This window comes from Rhinopithecus bieti, unplaced genomic scaffold (genome assembly GCF_001698545.2).
Source record: "Rhinopithecus bieti isolate Rb0 unplaced genomic scaffold, ASM169854v2 scaffold_20101, whole genome shotgun sequence".
In the NCBI taxonomy this organism is placed as follows: domain Eukaryota; kingdom Metazoa; phylum Chordata; class Mammalia; order Primates; family Cercopithecidae; genus Rhinopithecus; species Rhinopithecus bieti.
This window is the reverse complement of record NW_016810242.1, coordinates 2,466,587-2,489,635: the sequence shown is the minus strand read 5'-3', so window position 1 is coordinate 2,489,635 and position 23,049 is coordinate 2,466,587. Positions and strand designations below refer to the sequence as shown.

The following is a 23,049-nucleotide window of genomic DNA, read 5'->3' as shown; positions in this document are numbered from 1 at the left end:
TTTTGCTTGTTAGTTGATGCAGTTTCTTCCTAGTCTCGATGGTCTTTACATTTTGGCATGTTTTTGCAATGGCTGGTACATTCCAACGTGGAATGGTTGTTCCTTTCCATGTTTAGTGCTTTCTTCAGGAGCTGTTGTAGGGCAGGCCTGGTGGTGACAAAATCTCTAAGCATTTGCTTGTCTGTAAAGGATTTTATTTCTCCTTCTTTTATGAAACTTAGTTTGGCTGGATATGAAATTATGGGTTTAAAATTCTTTTCTTTAAGAATGTTGAATATTGGCCCCCACTCTCTTCTGGCTTGGAGAGTTTGTGCCGAGAGATCTGCTGTTAGTCTGATGGACTTCCCTTTGTGGGTAACCCGACCTTTATCTCTGGCTGCCCTTAACATTTTTTCCTTCATTTCAGCTTTGGTGAATCTGACAATTATGTGTCTTGGAGTTGCTCTTCTCGAGGAGTATCTTTGTGGCGTTCTCTGTATTTCCTGAATTTGAATGTTGGCCTGCCTTGCTAGGTTGGGGAAGTTCTCCTGGATGATATCCTGCAGAGTGTTTTTCAACTTGGTAGCATTCTCCCCGTCACTTTCAGGTACACCTATCAGACGTAGATTTGATCTTTTCATATAATCCCATGTTTCTTGGAGGCTTTGTTCATTTCTTTTTACTCTTTTTTCTCTAAACTTCTCTTCTTGCTTCATTTCATTAATTTGATCTTCAATCACTGATACTCTTTCTTCCAGTTGATCGAGTCGGTTACTGAAGCTTGTGCATTTGTCATGTAGTTCTCATATCATGGTTTTCATCTCTATCAGGTCGTTTATGGACTTCTCTGCATTGGTTATCCTAGTTATCCGTTTGTCAAATCTTTTTTTCAAGGTTTTTAGTTTCTTTGCACTGGGTTCATAGTTCCTCCTTTAGCGCTGAGAAGTTGGGTCGACTGAAGCCTTCTTCTCTCAACTTGTCTAAGTCATTCTCCGTCCAGCTTTGTTCTGTTGCTGGCAAGGAGCTATGCTCCTTTGGAGCAGGTGAGGTGCTCTGATTTTTTGAATTTTCAGCTTTTTTGCAGTGTTTTTTCCCTATCTTTGTGGTTTAATCTACCTTTGGTCTTTGATGATGGTGACGTACAGATGGGGTTTTGGTGTGGACGTCCTTTCTGTTTGTTAGTTTTCCTTCTAACAGTCAGGACCCTCAGCTGCAGGTCTGTTGGAGTTTGCTCGAAGTCCACTCCAGACCCTGTTTGCCTGGGTAGCAGCAGCGGAGGCTCAGTTGGAAATGCAGAAATCACCCATCTTCTGTGTTGCTCACGTTGGGAGCTGGAGGCTGGAGCTGTTCCTATTCGGCCATCTTGGTGCCCCCCATAAATATAATTTTTAGTATTGGCATGGCAAAATTCATTTTATGAAAGTAGTGCTATTCATTCATTTATTCAAAATACTCTCTGAGTTCTGTCACAGGGGCTGGGGAGGCATCAGCACGTCAGCCCAAGCTTTCCCTCAGGCACTCAAGTCTAGTGGAAGTGACTAAACATAGACAAGTATACGTGCCAGGCATCTCACTTCAGAGGAGTGGCTAAGGAAGGTGTCACTGAGGAGGCCTTCAAGTGGAGATGAGGATGGAGCATGGAAATGAGCCAGGTGAATATCTAGCGGAAAGGCATTCGAGGCAGAGAAACAGCAGGACTGGAGGCCCTGCAGTGGCCCCCTTGGTGTAGTTAAGGGAGATCAAGGGAGCCACTGTGCCCTGAGAGTGGGGAGCAGTAGGGAGGAGGGCTGAGAAACAAGGCTGGAGGGCAGCAGAGGCAAGCTTATGGGGCCTCCATGACCACAGTAAGGAGCTCGCATTCTGGTAGATTATTCCCGTGTTGTCGTTAATCATTGTGAGTGTTGTATCCTTTCCCCTCCCTCCCTCCATTCCTCCTTCCTTTTCTCACTCATATATAACACACAGTGCTGGGCATCCTAGTATATAAGCCCTTGTCTATGTCTTGAATCATTCACTTAGGAGGAATTCCTAGAAGGAAAGCCAGGCAGCCTACCTTTAGCCTTTGCTGTGCCATTTACGAGCTGGGTGACCCGAGACAGCTTGCTTCACCTTTCTGTGCCTTAGTTTTCTCATATATAAAATGAGATAATAGCACCTAGCTCACAGGACTATTGTAAGGATTAAATGCATCACTACATATAAAGCCCTTAGAACAGTGCCAGGCACAAAGTCAACACTATATGCATTTGAATAAAAAATAAAGTTTTTTTCTTTATTTTGCCAAAGTATTTCCTAAGGTTTGTATCAATTGTGTTTTATTGAGAGTAAAAAATGTAAATATTACAGAAAAGGGCAATATGTCATATGACTTCACCTATGTGGGACACATAGAATAGGCAAACTCAGAGACAGAAGTGGAATGGCAGTGACCAGGGCCTGGGGGAGGGGCAAATGGGGATGATGAAAAACTTCCGGAGACAGCTAGTGGTGATGGTTGTACGACACTGTGTGTATACTTACTGCCACTGAATTGCACATTTAAAAATAGTTAAAATGGCAAAATTTATTTTGTATCTATCTTACCACAATAAAAAAAAAGTTAATGTAAAGGAATGTGGGTGTATTTTACCCCCCTCTGGTGCATATGTTCACAGTTGATCTTGAGCAAGTCTGTTAGGAAATGAGCTCTAAGACAAGTTATGTTTGGTGGTTGCTACATTCTCTGTTTTCTTTGGGGGTGCTTGTGGGCCTCTGTGGGGTGTTTTCTGGCTCTCTTCATCTCCAGCAGTAGCAGTCCATAACCCCTGCTCCAGGCCTTGGCATAGTTCTGAAAACTGTATGTTTCTAGAGAGGTGGCACCACAGATGAAGGTCTGTAAGATTAGGGATAACATGGGCTCGGGCTCTGACTTTATCCTGCGACCTTCAGCAAGTCATTTTTCATGGCTAAGCCTTCCTTCCTCTTCAGTACAATATGATTCTGAGAGACAATCCCACTGCTTCTGAGCAGGTCAGGTGAGGGAGTACGTGCAAATGTGTTTGGTAACCTGTCAAGTGCCATGCAAATGTGAGTTCTTTCTTTAATTCCAGACACCACTGGCTGCCAGAGCACCAAGTATTTCTGAGAGTTCCACCAATTCAGCCAAGGAGGATGAGGAGGAGTCCTCCGATGAGGCTGATAAAAACTCTCCCCAAAATACTGCCCGGAGAGGCAAGCTCAGAGATGGGAAGGAGCATACAAAGGTGGAGGGACTTGTTCTTCTCTCCCCGGCTTTCCTCCCCCTGCCATTCCCTTCCTTAAGGGTGGTGCAGACTTGGAAGTCTGGGCTCTGACTGTCACATGGGGGCGGGTTAACCTCATAGTCGGGGGAGAAGCAAACCTGCAGGTCATAAAATGTCCTCTTTCCCTTCCAGAGCCCAGGGTTTGGCTGGTTCAGCTGGTTTCGATCGAAGCCCACCAAGAACGCATCTCCCTCTGGAGAGGAGGACTCCTCGGACAGCCCTGACTCTGAGGTTGGCTCTGTGGAAGGGAGAGGATGCCTCTGTCTGTGGGTCTTTCAGAGGGAGCTGCCTTAGCACCTAGGAGCTCTCAGAGCTGGCACCTGACTCTACCCCAGGCCACACGAGACAGAGGTTTTGTGACAGAAGATGGTGGGAAATGAATTGGTCCTGTGGGGGCAAGGCAGATTATAAAAGCTTTAAAAAGTTGGGATGGGCCGTGCTCAAGGCTGTAATCCCAGCAATTTGGGGCGAAGGCGGGCGGATCTCGAGGCAGGGATCGAGGCGCTCCTGGGCTATACGGTGAACCCGTCTCTACTAAAAAATACAAAAAAAACAAAAAAAAAAAAAAAAAAAAAAAAAACAAAAAAAAAACCTAGCGGGCGAGGTGGGGGCGCCTGTAGTCCAGGCTAACTCGGGAAGGCTGAGCAGAGCATGGCGTGGAACTCCGGGAGGCGGAGGCTTGCCAGTGAGTGAGATCTGGCACTGCACTCCAGGCCCTGGGCGCAGAGCAAGACTCCGTCTCAAAACAAAAAAACAAAAAAAAGTTGGTGATGGGGAGGAAATGTAACTTTAGAGGGTCAGCAGTAGGGAGGGAGCTAGTGTGGATTACTGAGCAGAAGAGTGGGATGAGGAGAGGGGGTTTTGGGAAGTACCCAGCAGCAGTTTGCGGCAAGGCCGCCATCCTGAGTGTGGGAACGCAAGTGGGTGGGTGTGAATTTGTTAACCACCAATGTCGCCAATGCTGCCTTTCTTTCTCCACAAAGCGGGAGACCCCCAGAGCATCTTCTCCCCACCAGGCTGGCCTGGGCCTCTCACTGACACCTTCCCCTGAGTCCCCTCCTCTGCCAGCTCTTAGCGCCTTCTCCATTGGCACAGGTACCGCCACCTCGCGTCCTCTGGGCCATGGGTGGTCCCCTCAGCACTCCCAAGGGTGGGGGTGCCCTCTGGGAGTGGGACCTCCAGTCCTGAGCAGAGGAAACAGCTCTGACTCATTGCTTTCCAGGTGGGGGTGAAGGCCGAGGATCCACATCCAGTGGGGGAGCAGCTGCGGACGCTGGGGTTGGAGGCTTGTCTGGACCTGAGGTGAGCAGCCCCTGGGCTGGAGCCTCGGATCCCAGCAGATGCCTGTGTGTGAGGACTGAACCTTCAGTGTGGACGGTGTTGACTCCTGGGGAACATGAGGAATGCTTCTCTGCTGTGTTAGTTTGCTCAGGTCGTCATAGCAAAGTACCACAGAACGGAGGCTCAGACCACAGAAACCTAATTTCTCACAGTTCCGCAGGCTGAAAGCTGAGGTCTAGGTTTCAGCAGGGTTGTGTCTTTTGAGACCTCTTTCCTTGGCTTGTGCCTGGCCATCTTCTTTCTACGTCTTCACACGGCCTTTCTTCTGAGCATGTCTGTGTTCAGATTTCTTCCTCTTATAGGGACATCAGTCATACTGGATTGGGCTGCCAATATGACCTCCATTTATGTTAATTGCCTCTTTAAAGACCCCATCTCCAAATGTTGTATTTTCATGTTTCTCCAAACATATGTTTTCTGAGGTACTGGGGGCTAGGGCTTCAACACGTGATTTTTTTTCTTAGAACACATTTCAACCTATAACAGCTTCCTCAGGGGAAGCCTGGGGAATTGCCTTTTTACCTGTCCCAGGAAGAGGCAGAATTCGATGGAGACCTTGTCCAGGGCTATGATAAATTCTTGATGAGTTGTCCACATTAGTATGGATTTCATATCTATTGCTAGGAAAACATTTTTATTTCTTTAAGCCTGGTTAGATAACACTTGTATAATTTTAGGCCTTTTGAAGGTATATTACTTTTTATGATAGTATCAGTATAATTTATTGAGGCTTTTTCTTTTTGTCAATATTGCCACTCCAGACCCAGGGGTTGGATGTGTCCACTTGAACCATGTTTGCTTGCTTGAGATTCCCTGAGTTCTGTTAAGAAATCCTTCTGATACGGTTCTCTTTTAAAACATTTCAGTAGCTTTTGGGGCCCAAGTGGTTTTTGGTTACCTAGAGCAATTATATAGTGGTGAATTCTGACATTTTATTGCACCCATCACTCAAGCAGTGTTGGCATGGATGTGGGTTGTACCTAGTGTGTAGTTTTTTTTAATCCCTGACCCTCCTCCCACCCTTCCCCTTCTGAGTCTCTGAAGTCCATTATGTCACTCTGTATGTCTTCACGTACTCATAGCTCCCCACTTAAAAGTGAGAACATATGGTTCCTGGTTTTCCACTCCTGTGTACTTCACTTAGAATAATGGCCTCTGGCTCCATCCAAGTTACTGCAAAAGACATTATTTTGTTCATTTGAATGACTGAGTGTATTCCATCATAGATGTAATTATTTTGTTCATTTGAATGACTGAGTGTATTCCATCGTAGATGTACACCACATTTTCTTTACGTGCTCATTAGTCGATGGGTACTTAGGTTGGTTCCACATTTTGTAATTGTGAATTGTGCTCCTATAAACATACCTGTGCAAGTGTATGTTTCAAATAATGATTTCTTTTCGTTTGGGCCGATACCCCGTAGTGGGATTGCTAGATCGAATGTTAGTTCTACTTTTAGCTCTTTAAGGAATCTTCATACTGTTTTTCACAGAGGTTGAACTAATTTACATTCCCACCAGCAGTGTAGAAGTGTTCCCTTTTCCCCACATCCGTGCCAACATCTATTATTTTTTGACATTTTCGTTATGGTCATTTTTGCAGGAGTAAGATGGTACCTCATTGTGGCTTTAATTTGCATTTCCCTGAAGATTATTGATGTTGCACATTTTTTTCATTTGTTTATTGGCCATTTCTTCTTTTGAGAAATTTCTGTTTATGTCCTTTGGAGAGTCGATAAGGAACTCAGAGAAATCACTGAGAAAAATACCAAATAATCCTGATGTGCTTCTTGAAAGCCTCAACATTCTGGAATCTGTGAGGTGGGCACTGATGGGATTTTCCATGCTTTTCTATCACAGAGTGTTTCCTTTGAGCTCTGCTCCAACCCTGGTGTTCTGCTTCCTCCACCTGCCTTAAAAGGGGCTGTTCCTCTTTACAACCCATCTCAGGTCCCTCAGGTAAGGAAACCCTCAGGGGGAGGGGCTGGCCAGGAGCACAGGTTTTGGATTAAGGAGACCTAGGTTTATCATCCCAGTTTGCCATTTACGATATGTGAATTCTTGAGCAATTGGAAAGTCTTGAGACTGTCCAAGTCTCAGTTTCTGCATCTGTAAAATGAGGTCATTAGTAGCTAGCTCACAGATATGTATATGAAGGGCCTGGAACCCACAAAATGGTCAATAAATGTAGTTACTCTTAATATCGTATTTAAATTTTAACAGCTCTTGAGATGTGGGAGACACAGTCGGTGTTGGCATCAGTAGTGTGGGTGCACTGTCAGTCTGTCCTGGGGATAAAGGGATCATTGGAAACTTTGAGAGAAGCTAAGTTCCCTGTTCCTCAGCAAACTGGGTAGACTTAGCTCTGCTAATGTCTCATTTGGCCTCCTCTCTTTATAAAATCCTATTTCTTTTCACCAGAGTTAGGTGACGGTGTTGGGTGGAGGTAGATAATTAGAACACAATCTTGGGAAATGTTCTACACAGAGGCTCAGGGTGCCCTAGCTCCATCCATCCAATCAATCCCGGGCAGAGTCATGTTTGGGGCTGTACTCAGTGTAATATTTGTTCTTCTTTTCCAGCTGCCCATGGCCACTAGCCTCAATCGGCCAAATCGCCTAGCTCAGCGTCGCTATCCCACTCAGCCATGCTGAGAATAAATACGCGTCCCACGTTCATCTCCGCAACTTTGCTTGCTCTCCTTTTCTCAATCTCCCAGTCCCTCTCTACCATACTGGGACCCTCAAGAGGTTTGTGTCAGCCCGATGCCTCCACCAGGCACTTAGGAGGCAAGAGGACAAGACCTCTCAAGACACAGCACAAGTCAGTGTCTTAAGATTAGCTTCAGAATGCCGGAAATTATTTCATCAGGTGGAAGGTCTGGGTCTAATAGCAGACTGCACATGAGCAGAGTGACATGGTGGTAGCACTTATGGTGGTGGCTTGAGAGCCTTGGGGAAATTAGGGCCCTAACAGCTAGAATCAAAGATGGGACCACAGGGCCCTGTAGCAGGAAATGGGAAGCAGGGGAGGGGCAGGAGCTCAGAACAAGGTTCTAGACCAACTTGGACTTCTTCCTGTCTTAGTAATAGACCAATACATGGCTCTACTTAGCAAAGTTTTTATACTGAAACTTGGTTATTACTGCCCTTTATAATTTCCTCTTCAATGATACTTCAGCAGTTTCCCTCTTGGTCCTAGTTTTGTGCACATTTTTTTTTTTTTAAATGTGGTTCAGATTAATTCTATTTCTCTCACTTTCTTAGCTGGTCCTATTTTTTCACATTCTGGCATGTGGCTATCAAGTTAGATTGCTCTAGGCATCATATTGTCATGGTAACTACTGAACCTAATGATGCAGATGGATGGCACATCAGTATAATAAATGATGGAAAAAGGTTCCTAAAAATTCATCCCTTTCATAAGAGGGGAAGAATGAATGCCTGATATTGTTAATACCTCCCTTTCTACCTCAGGCCTTTGCAAATTGATGTTCGGAGGGTCACTGGAGTGAGAGGGAGGAGGGGGGCGTCTTGGAAATTTCCATTTCTCTTTTCAAACCCAAAATAGGAATGACTCTTGCTGTTCGTCAGATTTGCTGAAAATTGCTCCTCACAAAGAACATTTTTTTGTACATGTAATTGTAAATACAGGTTTAGTACGTTAATGTTCTATAGTTCTGATGTTGATAATAATTAAACCTAGATAATTTTATAGCAAATGCTTGTCTCTGGCTGATTTTTGCAGAGGAAGACAGTACATTGGTGGTCTCTTCCCTGAAGTCTTTCTAATAATGATTTTATTGTGTGATCAAGTGTGAATAGCTGGAAAGAGCCCTTTGTTAATGAAGAATCTAGGGACAGATCCTCTTAACTTCTAAGTCTACTTTAATGTTATTATTTTTCCAATTTAAAAAATATGAACAAAACGCTCCTCTGATGCAAGTCAGTCACTTTACTAACTAAACTAAATGTTGTGTATTTTGTTCCACAAAAAGTTGTTTTAACCTCTTAGATTAAATTAGAAAATGTATGCATAAATGTTTTGCACCTGGAGGGCCCTCAGTAAATGCTGTTCCCCTTTTTTCCTTAAAAGGCTGCTGCTCCTTCAATTTGGTATGCTGACATCCAGTGGTGGTGCTGTGGCATTAGTGTGTGAGTTTCACAGGAGCCACACTGCCTAGTCTTGCATCCTGGCTCATCTGCAGCTCACCCTGTAACCTTGGGCAAGGTTACCTCACTGTCTTGTATTTCAGTTTTCTCATCTATAAAATTAAGATGATAATAATCATAGTACCTGCCTTATAGGGACATGGCAAAAATTAAATGAGTCAGGCCCTTAGAAATGGGCCTGGTATATGCTAAGTATGGTTGGCCCTTGAACAAACTGAGTTTGAACTGTGTGTGTCCACTTGTACTTGGATTTTATTCTGCTTCTGCCTGTCCAAGACAGTAAGACCAACCCCTCTTCTTCCTCCTCCTCAGCCTACTGAATGTGAAGACTATGAGGATGAAGACCTTTATGATGATCCACTTTCACTCAATGGAGAGCCCATATATTTTCTCTTTCTTATGATTTTCTTAATCATGTTTTTTACTTGAAGAATACAGTATATAATACATATAACATATACAATATGTGTTAATACACTGTTTATGTTATCAGTAAGGCTTCCAGTCAACAGTGGGCTATCAGTAGTTGAGTTTTTGGGGAGTCAAAAAATCATATGTGGATTTTTGACTTTGCAGGGCTCAGTGCCCCTCATATCTGCATTGTTCAAAGCTCAACTGTACTTTATTATGGTGTCTTTTATTATTAATTTGCAATCTAATAAGATCTTGACTGTTTTTTGGGGCCTACCAGATCTGACTATAGATTTTTTGTTCTTGATAGCTGTATAGGACAGGGATGATGATTAAAACATACTTCTCAATATGTGTCATTGCCAAGTCAGTTTCTCTTCCTGCATCCCTTCTAACACTAACATTAGGCCATGAGGCTTTGTGCCTAAGGGAACAATGGTGTAGGGGAGGTCCTGTCCAAGAAATAAAGCACTTTAGGGAGGAGAGAGTGCAGACCAAAGAGGAAGGCGCAGACCTCGGATGCCTGTGTCCTCTCGTCCTCCTCCTGTTAAGAGAATTCATGGAATACCAGTGGCTACTGTCATGCTCAACAAAGCAAGCACTGAGTTTAGTTACCTCCCAGCCAAAGGAATACAGAGCAATGAATATACTTTGTGAAGAGGAAGAGTCAGGGTTTCTATGCACTAGAAAGGGAGGAGGTTCTTGGTGTTTATGGTAATTCATAATTTAAAGGTTTTACTCTGGCAAAGTCAGAATGTGTCTATTAATCTGTGTATGCTTGGTTAAAACAAGCCCAGTTGCTCATTGGTTAGGTTAGGTCCAGTAAGGGTCTGAGGAGCTGGAGTCACTCTCAGTTCTTAGTTGCTCATCTGTGCTGTTTGGGTAGTGGTGGTGGTATTGCTAAAGGTCATGGTTATTTTACGACTTCAACTGGTTAAAATCTGTTTTGGTGAAACAAATGCAGCTGTCAGAAGAAAATACTGTTTTCTCCTTTTATAAGGTGGAAGCTTGGGAAATAGAGTAGGTTGTGACAGATATACACTGCTATGAAAGGGAGCACACTGGGCTAGTGGCCCTTTCCTCTAGCTCCCCTGGTAACCTTGGGAAGGGAGGCTGCAAGACTTGAGGAGAAGCCGGCTTTGGCTTGGCAACGTGTCCAGTGTGTCTGGGGAGCCATAGCAGCTTGGCTTTGGGGATCTGAGGTAGAGCTCCGAGCTCCCTGAAGCCTGCTGTAGTGTAGACTCTAGCAGGGAATAATTACATAATGACCCCAAAGGTCAGATGGGACAAGTAGTCTCCCAAAAGGCAAAAGGTCAGGAGTGGGCCAGACAAGCCACCAGCAATGAATAGGTCACACTGTGAAGGTCATAGCCCTCTTTTCCGTCACCGTGAGCTGTTTGGGGAGAGAGAATGAACAGAATTCTCTTTCTCTCTCAAAAAATGAATTATCAAAAGACACGGTATGAAAGGGAAGAGCCTAAGATATTGTTAATTGGCAAGTTTGTTTTTTCACCTGCTTCTCAACAGAGTCCAAGCTTGGAGGAAGAATAGCTCAGTCATACGAAATGAACCATAGTTTCCTTGAAAAGCTGAGTAGTAGTGGGCAAATTTATGATTCTGCCATATACACATAATTCAATATTTATATGAAAACATTTAAATGTAATGTTCTATAATTTGAAAGTGAACAAACCACTAAATTCCATTTCAGGGTCTTTATCACATGTTACCATTCCAGCCCTCTGTCTAATCCCCTCATGTGGCTATAGAGCTGTAAATGAGCCGCGAGTCCTCAGTCACCTGTGTGTCCTCTCTGTTCAGCCTTCTCCCAGGCTTCAGGTTGCTCAGGATCAAAGCCTCTGCTAGCTTTGTTTTCCCCTAGAAAGTCTCTTTTTGGTAGCTTCCTCTTAGTAACCAAGAAGAGGAGCAAGAGACTGCATCTACTTCTTCACTAACATCAGAAGACTTTCTACCCAAGAGGGAATGTGCAAAACCCTCTTTCTGCTTGAAAAGAATAATAGGTATGTAATTTGGGTCTCTCCTATCACGTGAGTTTCTCTCTCACTTTTTCCACCAGAGAGTGGAATGGAAGTGACTTTTCCCCTCTTCTATTTGCTGCCTTAGGCTGGAAGTTGCATGAAGCATGATCTGCAAGCAACAGAATGTTAGATACTTAACTGAGGTTGTCCCGAAATGTGGCCTCAACAACGGCCTGTTTTCATTTCATTAATTGGCCATACTTATACCAGGCATCATTCATTCAGGTCCTTTAGAAATAGTTTCTTAATGAGATTTAAAGTTATTCTGAACGAGGATTAACAGCATATGAAAATGTTTTCATTACAATCGTGCTAGGTAGAGAAATCTGCTTCCTATACTTTCTTCCTTTTTGTATATTCCTGTTTCCAGATAATCAGGGTCAACAGCAGTTTAACTCAAACTCAAATGACCTTTGCAAACTGCTTGTTATTTTACTGTGAGATGTTTTCCTGGCCCTTACCTATCTTAGAGAGAGCCAGTTAACCTACCCAATTTTTAAAGAATTCTCAACAGAGCGGGATTCCATGGCTTCCTTTGAGGTTTCAGCCCGTGGTTCCTCAAACATTAGGAAGCTATTTCTAATACTTTCTATTCCAATCACTCCTGTGACTCTTTAAGACTCTTAACTGGTCCTCAGCAGAGATGGAAAACAGCTGCTCACCACCACCTGTGCCTGGGAACTCGTTCACATTTTGGAAGGTCATTGAATCATGCCTCAGCTTATGAAATGAAGTCTTACAAAATGGGGTTTTCTTCAGTAGAATTGGAGATTAAACCAGATAAATGCTAGGAGTCTTTTGGTAGCTCCAGTGTTCAGACATCCTGAATTTCAATAATAATAGTATAACGTTTATTGAGTATTTTGTGTCAGACACTTGCATTCTATGTATGTATACTTTCTATGCAGTATATAGTTTTGTGATTTCAACATATATTAGGAATAAAACAACTGAATAGAGAGGTAAGGTAACTTGTCCAAACATACACAGCTAGTAAGGATGGAGCTGGAATTAGAATCCAGGTAGTCTGATCTCAGAATCTGGGCTTTTAGCCACGTTGTCCCTGGACATGTGTACATTTGTTCACTGATTTATCAAATATTAATTGAATAGCATGTCAGGCATTGCTGTTTTCCCAACAAAAATTGTTCTGACACTTAAAATACTTACAGTCTAGTGGGAGAGACAGACATGTAAACACAGAAATTTCTGCATAATGTGAGAGCTGTTCTAAATATATGTACAAATAACTTCGTAGCTTCAATCCCTTAATAATATATGAATTTCACATATTTATATAATTTTGAGGGAAATACATAAAATATTCAAATTATATCATCCCTATAGGTTAGGATGAAGGTGAAGTTCACTGCTAGCTATGTAGAGTAGCGTATCTGTTGGCCAAGTTTAAAGTGGCTTTAAGATGTGGTGGATGCACACAAAGTCTGGATGTACAAGGGTAATAGTGTACTGTGATCACAAATACTACCATGATCTATGAAAGGAGGATGATCTGATTTAGACTTGCCAAATTGCCACTGCAGAAATTCTTCCCGCTTCTCCATGCTGTTGGTTTGGAGGCAGGAAAGGACTGTGAATGTTGCAATGGAACACATTTGAAGGCAAGAGCCCTGGTGAGGAGTGTATATGGTTTCATGTGTGTGCACGTGCGTGGGTGCCATCCATGAGGCTCCTTTCGGAATGTCTCTTTTCACCTAATCTCCACTCCTAGCCTCTTTAACTTCCCCTTCCTCGCAATTACTCTTTATTCCCAAGAGAGAATTACCCAGAAGACAGCCTCTCCATAAAGCATCTTCCAAGTGGCTGATACTACGAAGACTCGGTGAAGTCCCACTTACCAGCACACGATTGTGTCAATACATCCAGACTTTTGGCTAGCAAATTTTAGCTAATTTTATGTTTCCCCAAACTGGTTCTTAGAAATCTAAGACCTTGACTTCTAAAACTTGTCTCTGAGTTTTAAGGGCTCATTTTGGAATGTAAAAGATAATCACTGTTTTTCATTGTTTTAATGTTCTACGATCATGATTTGGGGTCATGCGAAAACCTCACTGTCCTGGAGTGAAAATAATATGAGTTTTGTGCGTCAAGATTTCATTCCACTTCTTTGAGTATTTGGATAAATGCCCACGAATTAAGTAAGAACCAATGAGAGACTTACAGTCATGATTTCTTTATTTAATTTTTCAGCTGCTTCTCTTTGCAAACAACAACAAACCAACCCCAAGCCCACAGATGGCGTTAGTCATCCTAATAATACACATCAATTAAAACTGTGAGTCGGGATCCAGCCTCATTTGCTTTGAGCAACAGGTACATTTCTGACGAGTTGCAGATTCATTGACATTTTCTAAATCAAATTAATTTTTAAATGCAGTGGAGTAGCTTACAATTTAAAGGTAATTGATGTTAAACCCCTGAAATAAAGAGTTATTTATAAAGAAAACAATCGTTCCCATTTTCTCACTTCGTAGATGCTGACTTTGTAGTCTTGGGGGAAGACATTGTAGTAAGAATGAGAAGACTTTCAGTTCCAGGCTCACATTTTCTGCTAGCTAGATGGTTGACTTTAAAAGTATGTCAGTTGAATCTCTCAGTGCCCCCAAACATCTCAGCTAAAAACTTGGCACTTGCTCAATCAACAAAGGGCATTTATTTAGGACCTTCTGTGGGATATATAGGTGAGATCAAAGTCCTAGCCCTCAAAGGGCTCACAGATGAATTAGGAAACTAATAAGTGATCCAGGGCAACCCAGGATAGTCATTTCTCCAGGGACCCTTGTTGTGTCATGTTGCCCCTACTCTGCCTACAACGGAAGGAGGTTTTCAGGAAGGCTTGGAAGGAGGGGGCTCTATCAGTGAAAAAATTATGGTCCAGAGAGGTTAATCAATTTTCCTAAATCCTCCTAAAGTTCTGGTTTCCAGGCTGATGGTCTTTTTCTTCGAATAGGAGACCATAATTTAAAATGTAAAGCTTTTTAATTATTACATTGAGGGTATATTTGTGGTTAATAAAAACATCAGTATAATAACAGATTTTGTGCCAGGCATTTTATGTAAGAGGTTACATGTGTTTATTCATTAAATTCTCTTAATGGCCCTAGGAAGTAGATATTTGGAAGATGCTAAGGCACAGAGTTCAAATAACTCATCCAACGTTACACAGCTAATGATGGAACTGGGAGAGCATCGAGGCAGGTACTTTACATATGTTGTCTTTAATCCTTAAAACAACTTAGAGAGGGGGTTTGATTAGCTCACTTTATAGATCAGGAAATGGAGGTGCAGAAAATGTAAGTAACTACCCCAGAACCACCCATAGAAAGTGGAGGACCTGGTATTTGAACTTCTGCAGTCTGGCCTGTACCCTTATCTCTTGTTCACTTAATTTAAAGTGGGTGGACCTGTACTGCAATACCAAGTAGGACCACTGACCTTTATTTCGAGTCTTGTGCTGTCTCAGCTAGGGTGATTCTGTGTGCCTTTCTTTCCCAAGTACAACTGAGGGCTATTATTTGTTGTCTCCAGTGTTTATGTGTATGCCTAGTTTTTCCACTAGACTTATGACTTTCAGGGACTGGGATGATATTATAACTTACTTATTTTTGTATTTCTGGCACCTTGCACAGTACCCATGCCTAATAAGGGCTCAATATTCAAAACAGAACTGAGTGAATAATTTCCCACCATGAGAACTTCAGGAGAACTTGCAAAAAATGTCCACAAATTATATTTGGTCTAGAGATTATCATGTGAAGTCATTCTCTTGTTAGAGTTTGATCCTTTTCTGCATCTTTAGAAGCTGATACAGGTATTGGCGTATGGTAAGTGCTCAAACAAAATCTGTGAAGGGATGAGTGTCTTAGTAAGGGCGGGCAAAATGAAAGGATCATCACAGCTTCTGAGAAACTGTCCGTGAAAAAGATGATGGAGGTCTACGGAAGAGGGAGTCTAGTGCTTCGTCCCTAGGCCAGCGACATTTGTGGCAGCTGAGGGAAGGGAAGCGCCCTACTTGAGGTCAAGGCAAGTGATGTCCTGTATTTACAACTCCTCGTTTGACCCTCAGGGGCGCTTATTTCTGGCAAAAGCATTTCTTGGTTTTAAAAGGTAATTTACCCCTTTACAACCTGTGTAATTGCTATTGGAATGCTTTGCCCCGCTAGTGTCTTAATTAGGTCAAATTTTATACCAAGGGCTTTAAGTTAATGCTGTATTTGCAATTCTAAGGCCCCCTTCTCTCGGCACTGCCAGGAAGCACTCACATTTTTTTAGAGATGGAGACACCCTGATAAGGCCATATGGGCACTCTTCTAAGGGGGTAGGAAGGGAATAGGGGTCCAGGGGAACTAGGCCAAAGGAGATGTGTGTGCCAGGAGAATCATCTAAATGCTTCTAGAAAGAAAATTCAGTCTTGAAGTTATCCTGTTCCAAGTATTGCTTGGATAATTGCAGGATGCAAGGCTCTTTGCATTTGGTTAAATTATATAGTTCTGCTCTCTCTGTGTTAAAAAAAACCCACCTTTTTATTATCTGCCTTTTATCAAGCAGACCATACCCCTAGAGTTACACCCTCCCTCTCCCCAGCATGCCACCCCAATAATGAGATAACCATCCACCAAGAAAACAAACATAATATAAAAATTATACAAATACATAATCCCCAACCCAGAAGGAAGGGAGCAACTGCCACCTGGTACCAAACAGCAAACAGTATAATATTTATCCAAAGCAGAGGGTTCCCCCAACAGGCTGTAATTCCTCTATCGGGTGGGGCAAGGGGTGAGGGGTCAAGGGGAGGTCAGTGATGAAAATCACCTCCATAGGCCTGGTCGAAATAGGTAGCAGGTGGAAATCAATTCCGTGAACTCAATGTTTCTGTTTCCTGTCTCAGGACACACTCAGGAGGCACCTGAGGAGTCCATCAATCTGTCACTGGAAAGGGGAGAGGTGGCGGGAGAAAGGAGGTAATTGGATTGTGCTTCAGTGGGACTTTTTCTCTAGCTGGAAGCGTAGCTGGAGAAATACGAAGCAGAGCCATCCCTGAGGTCAGGTAAATTAGGACTTTTGGTCCTGGAGCTGGAAAGTAGCGCCCTTGAGGTTTGAAAATCTGCTGTGGCTGTAACATTTCAGATAAGGCTCTTTTCTAACTTTTGGGCTGGTCTTGGATTAGAATAAAATTTTACTCCCCTTGCCTAAGAACTGCACTTTCCATGGCCTCAGTCAACTCAGGGCTTGCACTGATTCGTACATAACTAGCATTTAATTTCTTAATCAAATGCTCTCTGAGCAAGTAGAAATTCAGTTGTTAGAAATTGTGCAATGCATGGAAGCTAGTCAATCTTCTGTTTTATTGATAAATTGGAATGTTAAAGCAACGTTACTAGTCAACATGACAGTTCTTCCTAAGAAAGAGGCAGTTTACAGAGCTGTGTAAAACAGAAGTGTCCTTAAACTGTGGTTGGGGAGATATGATATGGCAAAATGTCTACCAATAAAGTGGAGCATTATAGCAAATTACCAAGTTTATACATGCAGGCAAAGCTTCCTTTCTTACGCCATGTTGGAGAGCCAATAAAGCTTGCAAATGTGATGGGAGCCACTATTTCTGCCTCTGTGCAGCTGTTTATCAGCAGCTTTTTAACACATTTTCACATATTAATGAGGTGGCATAGCAGTTCCAGAATTAGAACAGTGGGATGTATCATTGTCTGCTTATCTGAAGATACGCCTGCTGTCAGCTCAGCATCATTACCGGGGTATGTACAATGAAAGATGTACTTTTTGGTGGGGGCAGCATGTACATACTACCCCACCTTCCTTAAGCCCCAAACCCCCTTGCCTTCCAACCATCATACCTGGATGGGCTCCGGCACTGCTTTTGTAGGTCTTCCTGCAACTTTGTCTTCTTGTTTCATGATCTGTGTGTCAGTAGGACTTGAAATTCCTTTTTGCTTCTCCATTTCCCAATATAGTCCTTGATAGTCAATAGGTACTTACTAAATGTTGAATGAATGAATGAATGAGTAGATAGGTGGATGGATAAAAGTGTTCCCTCAAGAACTGTCCTCTGCAGGCACAATCTGCAGTCACTGTGGCTTGAAGGAACAAGATAGATATGTGGCATGGCTTTCCTTGAATTTGTATGAAAAGGTAAAATGGCAAATAGAATCTTATAGAATAAGGGCTGTAAGAGACCTCAGGAAGCACTCACCCTGGTGGTTTCCAAATGCAGGTGTGCAGTTGGTGCCAGAACACTGCAAAATTTTCGCCCATCTGCAATGAGATGAAAAAATAAAAACAGTAGAGTGAGCTTTTCATAGAGCCAAATGTATTATCTATTAGAATTCTAAGATTAGGTCCTTTTACTCTATTTGGTGTTAAAGTTTCTTCTCTAAAAAAAAAGAGGTAATAGTAGATAATAGCTGCTATTTTTTTCTCTCTTAAGTCCCTTTATTTGGTAAAACAACAAATTTCTAATTTTTTTTTGCGGGTTCCTGAATCACCCACATTTTTTTGAGAGGGAGAGGAGAGGATGTTTCATGAGTCTTTAAAATCCTATAGTCTGGAACCACTGACAACTCATCTCTGTCTTATCTGAAAAAAACTCGCTGACATCTCCTGTTGGCCTTAAGTGAGACACTGGGCTCCTTAAAAGAAATAGCACATTTCAGTAAATGATAAGATGCTTCAAGTCGTACAAGTTCCTCTCTGTGTTGTCTCTTCAGAGCAGGGATCCAGGCTGGGTCACAGGCTTGTAGCCATGCCATAACTAAGACATAGGAGATTTCTTAAATCCAGGTCAGTCAATAACAGGGGCACAGAGGCCCAATTTACCAATGTCTAATGTGCTTTCTTTTGCCATGGGTGTAGTCGCTGTTTTGTCTTTAGGTAGAACATATATGTGCTCTGCGTAATACAGAGCACCTCTCTGAGAATGACAATTCTACTTGATATAAACCATGGGAAAAAGAGAACTCCACGGGGACATGCCTCCTTAATCACCTCTCCTTTGTTTGAATTGCTGCAGCTCTGTTGTCTATGCCATACAACATAGCTCTTGGATTTTACATTGTCTTCTGTTCTCTGTTTATTAGTCACAAATCTTATCTCTCCTAAAGAATGGGGACAATTCATTTAAATCCTGTTATTAATTGACAAACTTTTTCTTTTGTAACTCAATCTTCTCCGGAGGCCATTGGCCTTTACTGGTCCTATGTATGTTGAAAAGATCTGCAGTTCTGCAGACCTGGTTTCCAGCCCTGACTCTGTGACTGATAGATGACAAGTAGATGAGTGAATGCTGAATCTCACGGCACCTGGATGACTGTTGCTCAGAGAGAAGAATGGTACTGACCTGCCTCACCAAGAGAAGTGGCAGATGCATTAACTGCCTAATGATGCTGATGTTCTTTGAGAATATAAATGTGAAACATGATCATTATGGTTAATAGTAGCCTTTGGATTAAAATTTTGTTTTCCTCAAAGAGGAGAGGAAGAAAGATTATTTAAAGAAATAGTGAATAGAGGGCCCCAGTTTGTTCTTCATTCGTGATTGACTTTGATCAGAATGGCATAAGCAGTGGGAATGTGGTCTTAAAATCCGGAAGGGAATTATCTCTACTTTAGGGCATGAAGTCTTCTCTTTCTCCTCCTCCCACTGGGGAAAAAAAATAAAGAGAGAAAAAGCTAGGGAAGCAAATGTTCTTTAAAAAATAAGATGATTTCTCTATGTCAGGTCTGAAAATAGTATTTCCTAAAGCTACTGCTATGTCAGAGGCCAAGCCAAGTGGAAGAGAACTGGCCCAGGGCTGGCCTCAGCCTCCAACATCTTGCTATGGAAGAAGCCAGAAGCAGGCGGGGCTGTGATGAATTTTTATTAAAGCCCCTGTTTATTAAAAGTTGAGTGAAAGTCTTCCTAAGATCCAACAGGCCTTTTCCAGTGCTTTTCTACTTGTGATGGATATAATTGGTTTCCCAGCTATAAAAGCCTCCTATGGCTGCTGTAGCAAATTGCCACACTTGCTGACTTCACGCAACATGCATTTATTACCTTACAGTTCTGGAGGGCAGACGTCTGAAACGAGTCTTGCAGGGGTAAGATCCAGGTGTCTGCAGTGCTGGTTCCCACTGGAGGATCCCGGGGAGAATCCGTTCCCTGCTTCCTCCACCTTCTGGTGGCTCATGGCCACACCGCTCCAATCTCCACTTCCTTCATCACATGGCCTTATTCTCTTCTCTTTCACATTTCCCTCTGTTTCCCTCTTTTAAGAAGGCTTTTGATTACATTGGCTGTGCCTGGAAAATCCAGGTTTATCTCCCCATCTCAAGATCCTTGATTCAGTCAAATCTGTAAAGTCCTTTTGCTACATAAATCAACATTTGTAGGCCCCAGGGATGAGGAACTGGATGTCTCCCAGGCTGTTAATCATTCTGTCACAAACAGGCAATAGCTCTTCTTCCCTTCTTCCTTCCTAACAGAGCCCTGATTTGGTTCAGGCATCTTAAGACACTGGTTTCAGGGGACAGTGGTCCTTGCCAGCCCTCGTATAAATCTTGATTAAGCCAAGGTTGTCACAGCTCTCCCATTCCCTTGCCAGGCACTGGTTAGGCATGGGCATGGGATTCAACTCTGCCAACGGTACGGAAGGAGAAATCTGCTCTGTGATTTCTGGAGAGCTCCCCTCACTCTTAAAGTGGTGCTGGGAAAGGAATGCTCTTTCTTAAATAGTCTCTGGATGATGGGGATTGCTAGTTGAGAAGGTAATGCTTGAAGCCGCCATAGCTATCTCGTGACCATAAGGGGACAGGTCTCAGGACAAAACAAAAAATGCTGAGAATGTCTGAACAGAAAGATAGAAAAAACTGGGTCCACAGTGTTATCAGTGAGCTGCTAAATTAGCTGTCTCTGGAACCTTTCTCTGTATGCTTATTGGTGGACACAAAGAACTCCTTTAATGTTCTAGTCCCTTTGAGTTGGGTTTGCTGTGACTTGAAGCTACTAGACATGACAAGAGACCCACTATTTATTTATGCTTCCAATAACATAAGTGTATATATAAACATATGCAAGCCTCGGATCTGTCCTAGCTCTGGACCTCATCCTTGACTGTCTTGAATCATTATAAGAACCTCTTTGGTGGTCTTTAATGATGTCTCTGACTCTAGACATGCACCTTCTTGATCTAGACATTACAAAATAGTGTACTTCTGTGTGTACTTCTATGCTTAGTCACCATACATATTTATTGAGCACTTACTATGTGCCAGCCACCTTGCTAGTCACAGAGATACATCTGTGAATACAACAGTCTTTGCTGTCGTAGAGCTTACATTCTAGTGGAAGGAGATATATGAAAAACAAAGTATAATACATCAGGTGGCAATAAATGTTACAAAGAAAAATAAAGCAAGGTAAAAGGAAGAGAGTAATTGCTGTAGGAGTTTGTTTTTCACATGTGAAGGTCAGGGAATGGTCTCTTTGACAAGGAGGTGATTGAGTAGAGCCCTGGCTGGAGTGACAGAGTGAGGTGTGCAGGTATGTGAGAGCAACCAGCCAGGCCAAGGGAGCAGCACGTGTAAAGGCCCTGAGGCAGAACATGCTTGGTGAATGAGTAAGAGCAAGGAGGCCAGCATGTGGGAGTGAGGCAGGAGGAGGGAGTAGTGGGAGAAGAGCTCAGAGAGGATGGTAGGGACAGGTCTTGTTGGACACAGAGGCCAAAGTAAGGACTTTGGCCATTACTCTGAGTTAGGGGAAGCCACTGAAGGGTTTTGAGCAGAGAAGTGACTGTGACATGATTTAACTTACATTTTTCAAGTATCACTCTGGCTTCTGAGTAGAGGTTAGACTCTGGGTGGTAGACAGGAAGCTCTTGTAATAACTCAGGCTGGGCGGGGTAACTCAGACCTGTAATCCCAGCACTTTGGGAGGCTGAGGTGAGTGAATCACGAGGTCAGGAGTTCGAGACCAGCCTGGCCAACATGTATTTGTAATTTACATGTATTTGTAAAAATACAAAAAATTAGCTGGGCATGGTTGTGGGCACCTGTAATCCCAGTTACTTGGGAGGGTGAGGCAGAAGAATCACTTGAACTCAGGAGGTGGAGGTTGCAGTGAGCCAAGATTGTACCACTGCACTCCAGCCTGGCGACAGAGGGAGACTCCATCTGAAAAACAAACAAACAAATAAACAAAATCAGGCAGTAGATAATGGTGATTGGATCAAGGTGGTAACCATGGGGATGGTTGTAGAAAGTGGTTGAATTCTGCATATATTTTCAGGGTAAAACTATTAGAATTTGCTGATAAATTGGCTATGGAATCTGGGAGAAAGAAAAGAATATAACCTGACTCCTAGGTTTCTGGCTCAAGCAGCAGAAAGACGGGGAAGACTTCAGGAAGAGTAGATTTGGAGCGACAAGCAAGAGTTTGGTTTGGACACATTAAGTTTGAGATGTATGTGTCCACGACAAGTAGAGGCATGCCAAGCCCATGAGCTGGATTTACTAGTCCAGAGTTCAAAGGAGAGGTAGGGAAAAGTTTTCAGAAAATAAATACTCCAAACCTATAGTATCTGCTTACTTGTTAAAGTACAAAAGCCGAGTCATGTAACATGGAGGCTTTCCTACACCCAGTGTGTCAACCACTGATATCCATCCAAGTCAAAACTGCACGCCCTTTCATGCTTCAAAGTCTCTACTCACGTTTTCCCTTGACCTGGACTGCACTTCGCTTCCTTGCCATCAGAATCTGGTTCATCCTTCAAGGCCTGTAAAACCTCTTCTAATGTTTTCGTTGAAATCCATCATGACTTCTTTTGTGTTCCCAGGGCATGGACTACCTTTTTTCTGACTACTTGTCAGAAATCTATGTCTCCACTAAATTGTATGCTCATCAAAGGAAGAGAAGAACCATCGTTCATTGATCTTTGTATCTTCAACATGGAGATAGACATGGGTGAGATCCTGAAAACCAGACTCCTCAATCAGTCCCAGTTCACCACTACTGGTTTTGAGGTGAAAATGCGTGAAGACGAGGTCAGACAATTGCAAGCTATTTATTACTACAGAGTATTGGCTAAAAGCCCCACATAGAACTCATAGCGTGGGTCAGCTGGCTTCACCATGTGTGAGTCACAGCATCCTCTTTGCATCCTGAGGAGTTCAAGAACTGGGCTAAAAACTGGCTTCCTTTGTCTTTTTTTCTGAGGCCTGTCCCCAGGTCTTGATCACTCTGGTGGTAGGAATGATGAGGACAGCTGAATCTAACAGGGAGTTGGTCTAGGGAAGTGTAGACTACAGCACAATTGGCCTAAGTTATACCCCTGAGGCATTGGGATGTAGGGGTTGGTAGGGAGCTGAAGGCTTAATTTACCACACTAACCAAATATGAGGACATGATCTGGAAATGAAGGCATCAACTAAACAAGGAAGGCAGAGAGCAGATCGAGGATGCAAGAGGATTGAACTTCTTTCTCATTGCACAGAACATCCCACCCGGCATTATGACCAGTGGTGTCCCAAGCACCTTCTCCTTGGGGGTGAGCTGCAATGAGGAGAACCCTGACTCCTGCCACCAGATAGAGCTGGCCCTGCATCTAGTCCTGATTTTCACCTAGCATGTGCTGAATAAGGCTTCATTTAATTTACTGAATTGTATAAATACTCAGGAACATGCATATATCCCAATGGAGAGATTGAGAGGTTACTCTGTGTGAGTGAGAGCATGTGAGGTACACACTACAAGGATTTCCCTGGGATCTTAACACAAGACATGGTATAGTATATGCTTAAGAGTGAGAGTTCC

The 23,049-nt window shown here is 42.9% G+C and overlaps 1 protein-coding gene across 6 annotated transcripts in view; it reads left to right on the top strand.

The window, feature by feature from the left end:
- SEC16B (SEC16 homolog B, endoplasmic reticulum export factor) overlaps positions 1–23,049 on the top strand; it is a 70,282-nt gene that overhangs the window by 39,204 nt on the left and 8,029 nt on the right. Inside the window, exons 22-28 of one of the 6 annotated variants that reach the window (XM_017891687.1) lie at positions 3,069–3,221; positions 3,393–3,491; positions 4,244–4,355; positions 4,483–4,562; positions 6,464–6,562; positions 13,437–13,559; positions 14,351–14,418. In XM_017891687.1, the coding sequence (XP_017747176.1) occupies positions 3,069–3,221; positions 3,393–3,491; positions 4,244–4,355; positions 4,483–4,562; positions 6,464–6,562; positions 13,437–13,517 (624 nt within the window). In that variant the 3' untranslated portion in view covers positions 13,518–13,559; positions 14,351–14,418. Of the gene's footprint in view, positions 1–3,068; positions 3,222–3,392; positions 3,492–4,243; positions 4,356–4,482; positions 4,563–6,463; positions 6,563–7,185; positions 8,325–13,436; positions 13,590–14,350; positions 14,419–23,049 lie in introns of those variants that run through there. The other 5 variants (XM_017891686.1, XM_017891685.1, XM_017891688.1 and 2 more) reach the window with 5 other exon arrangements.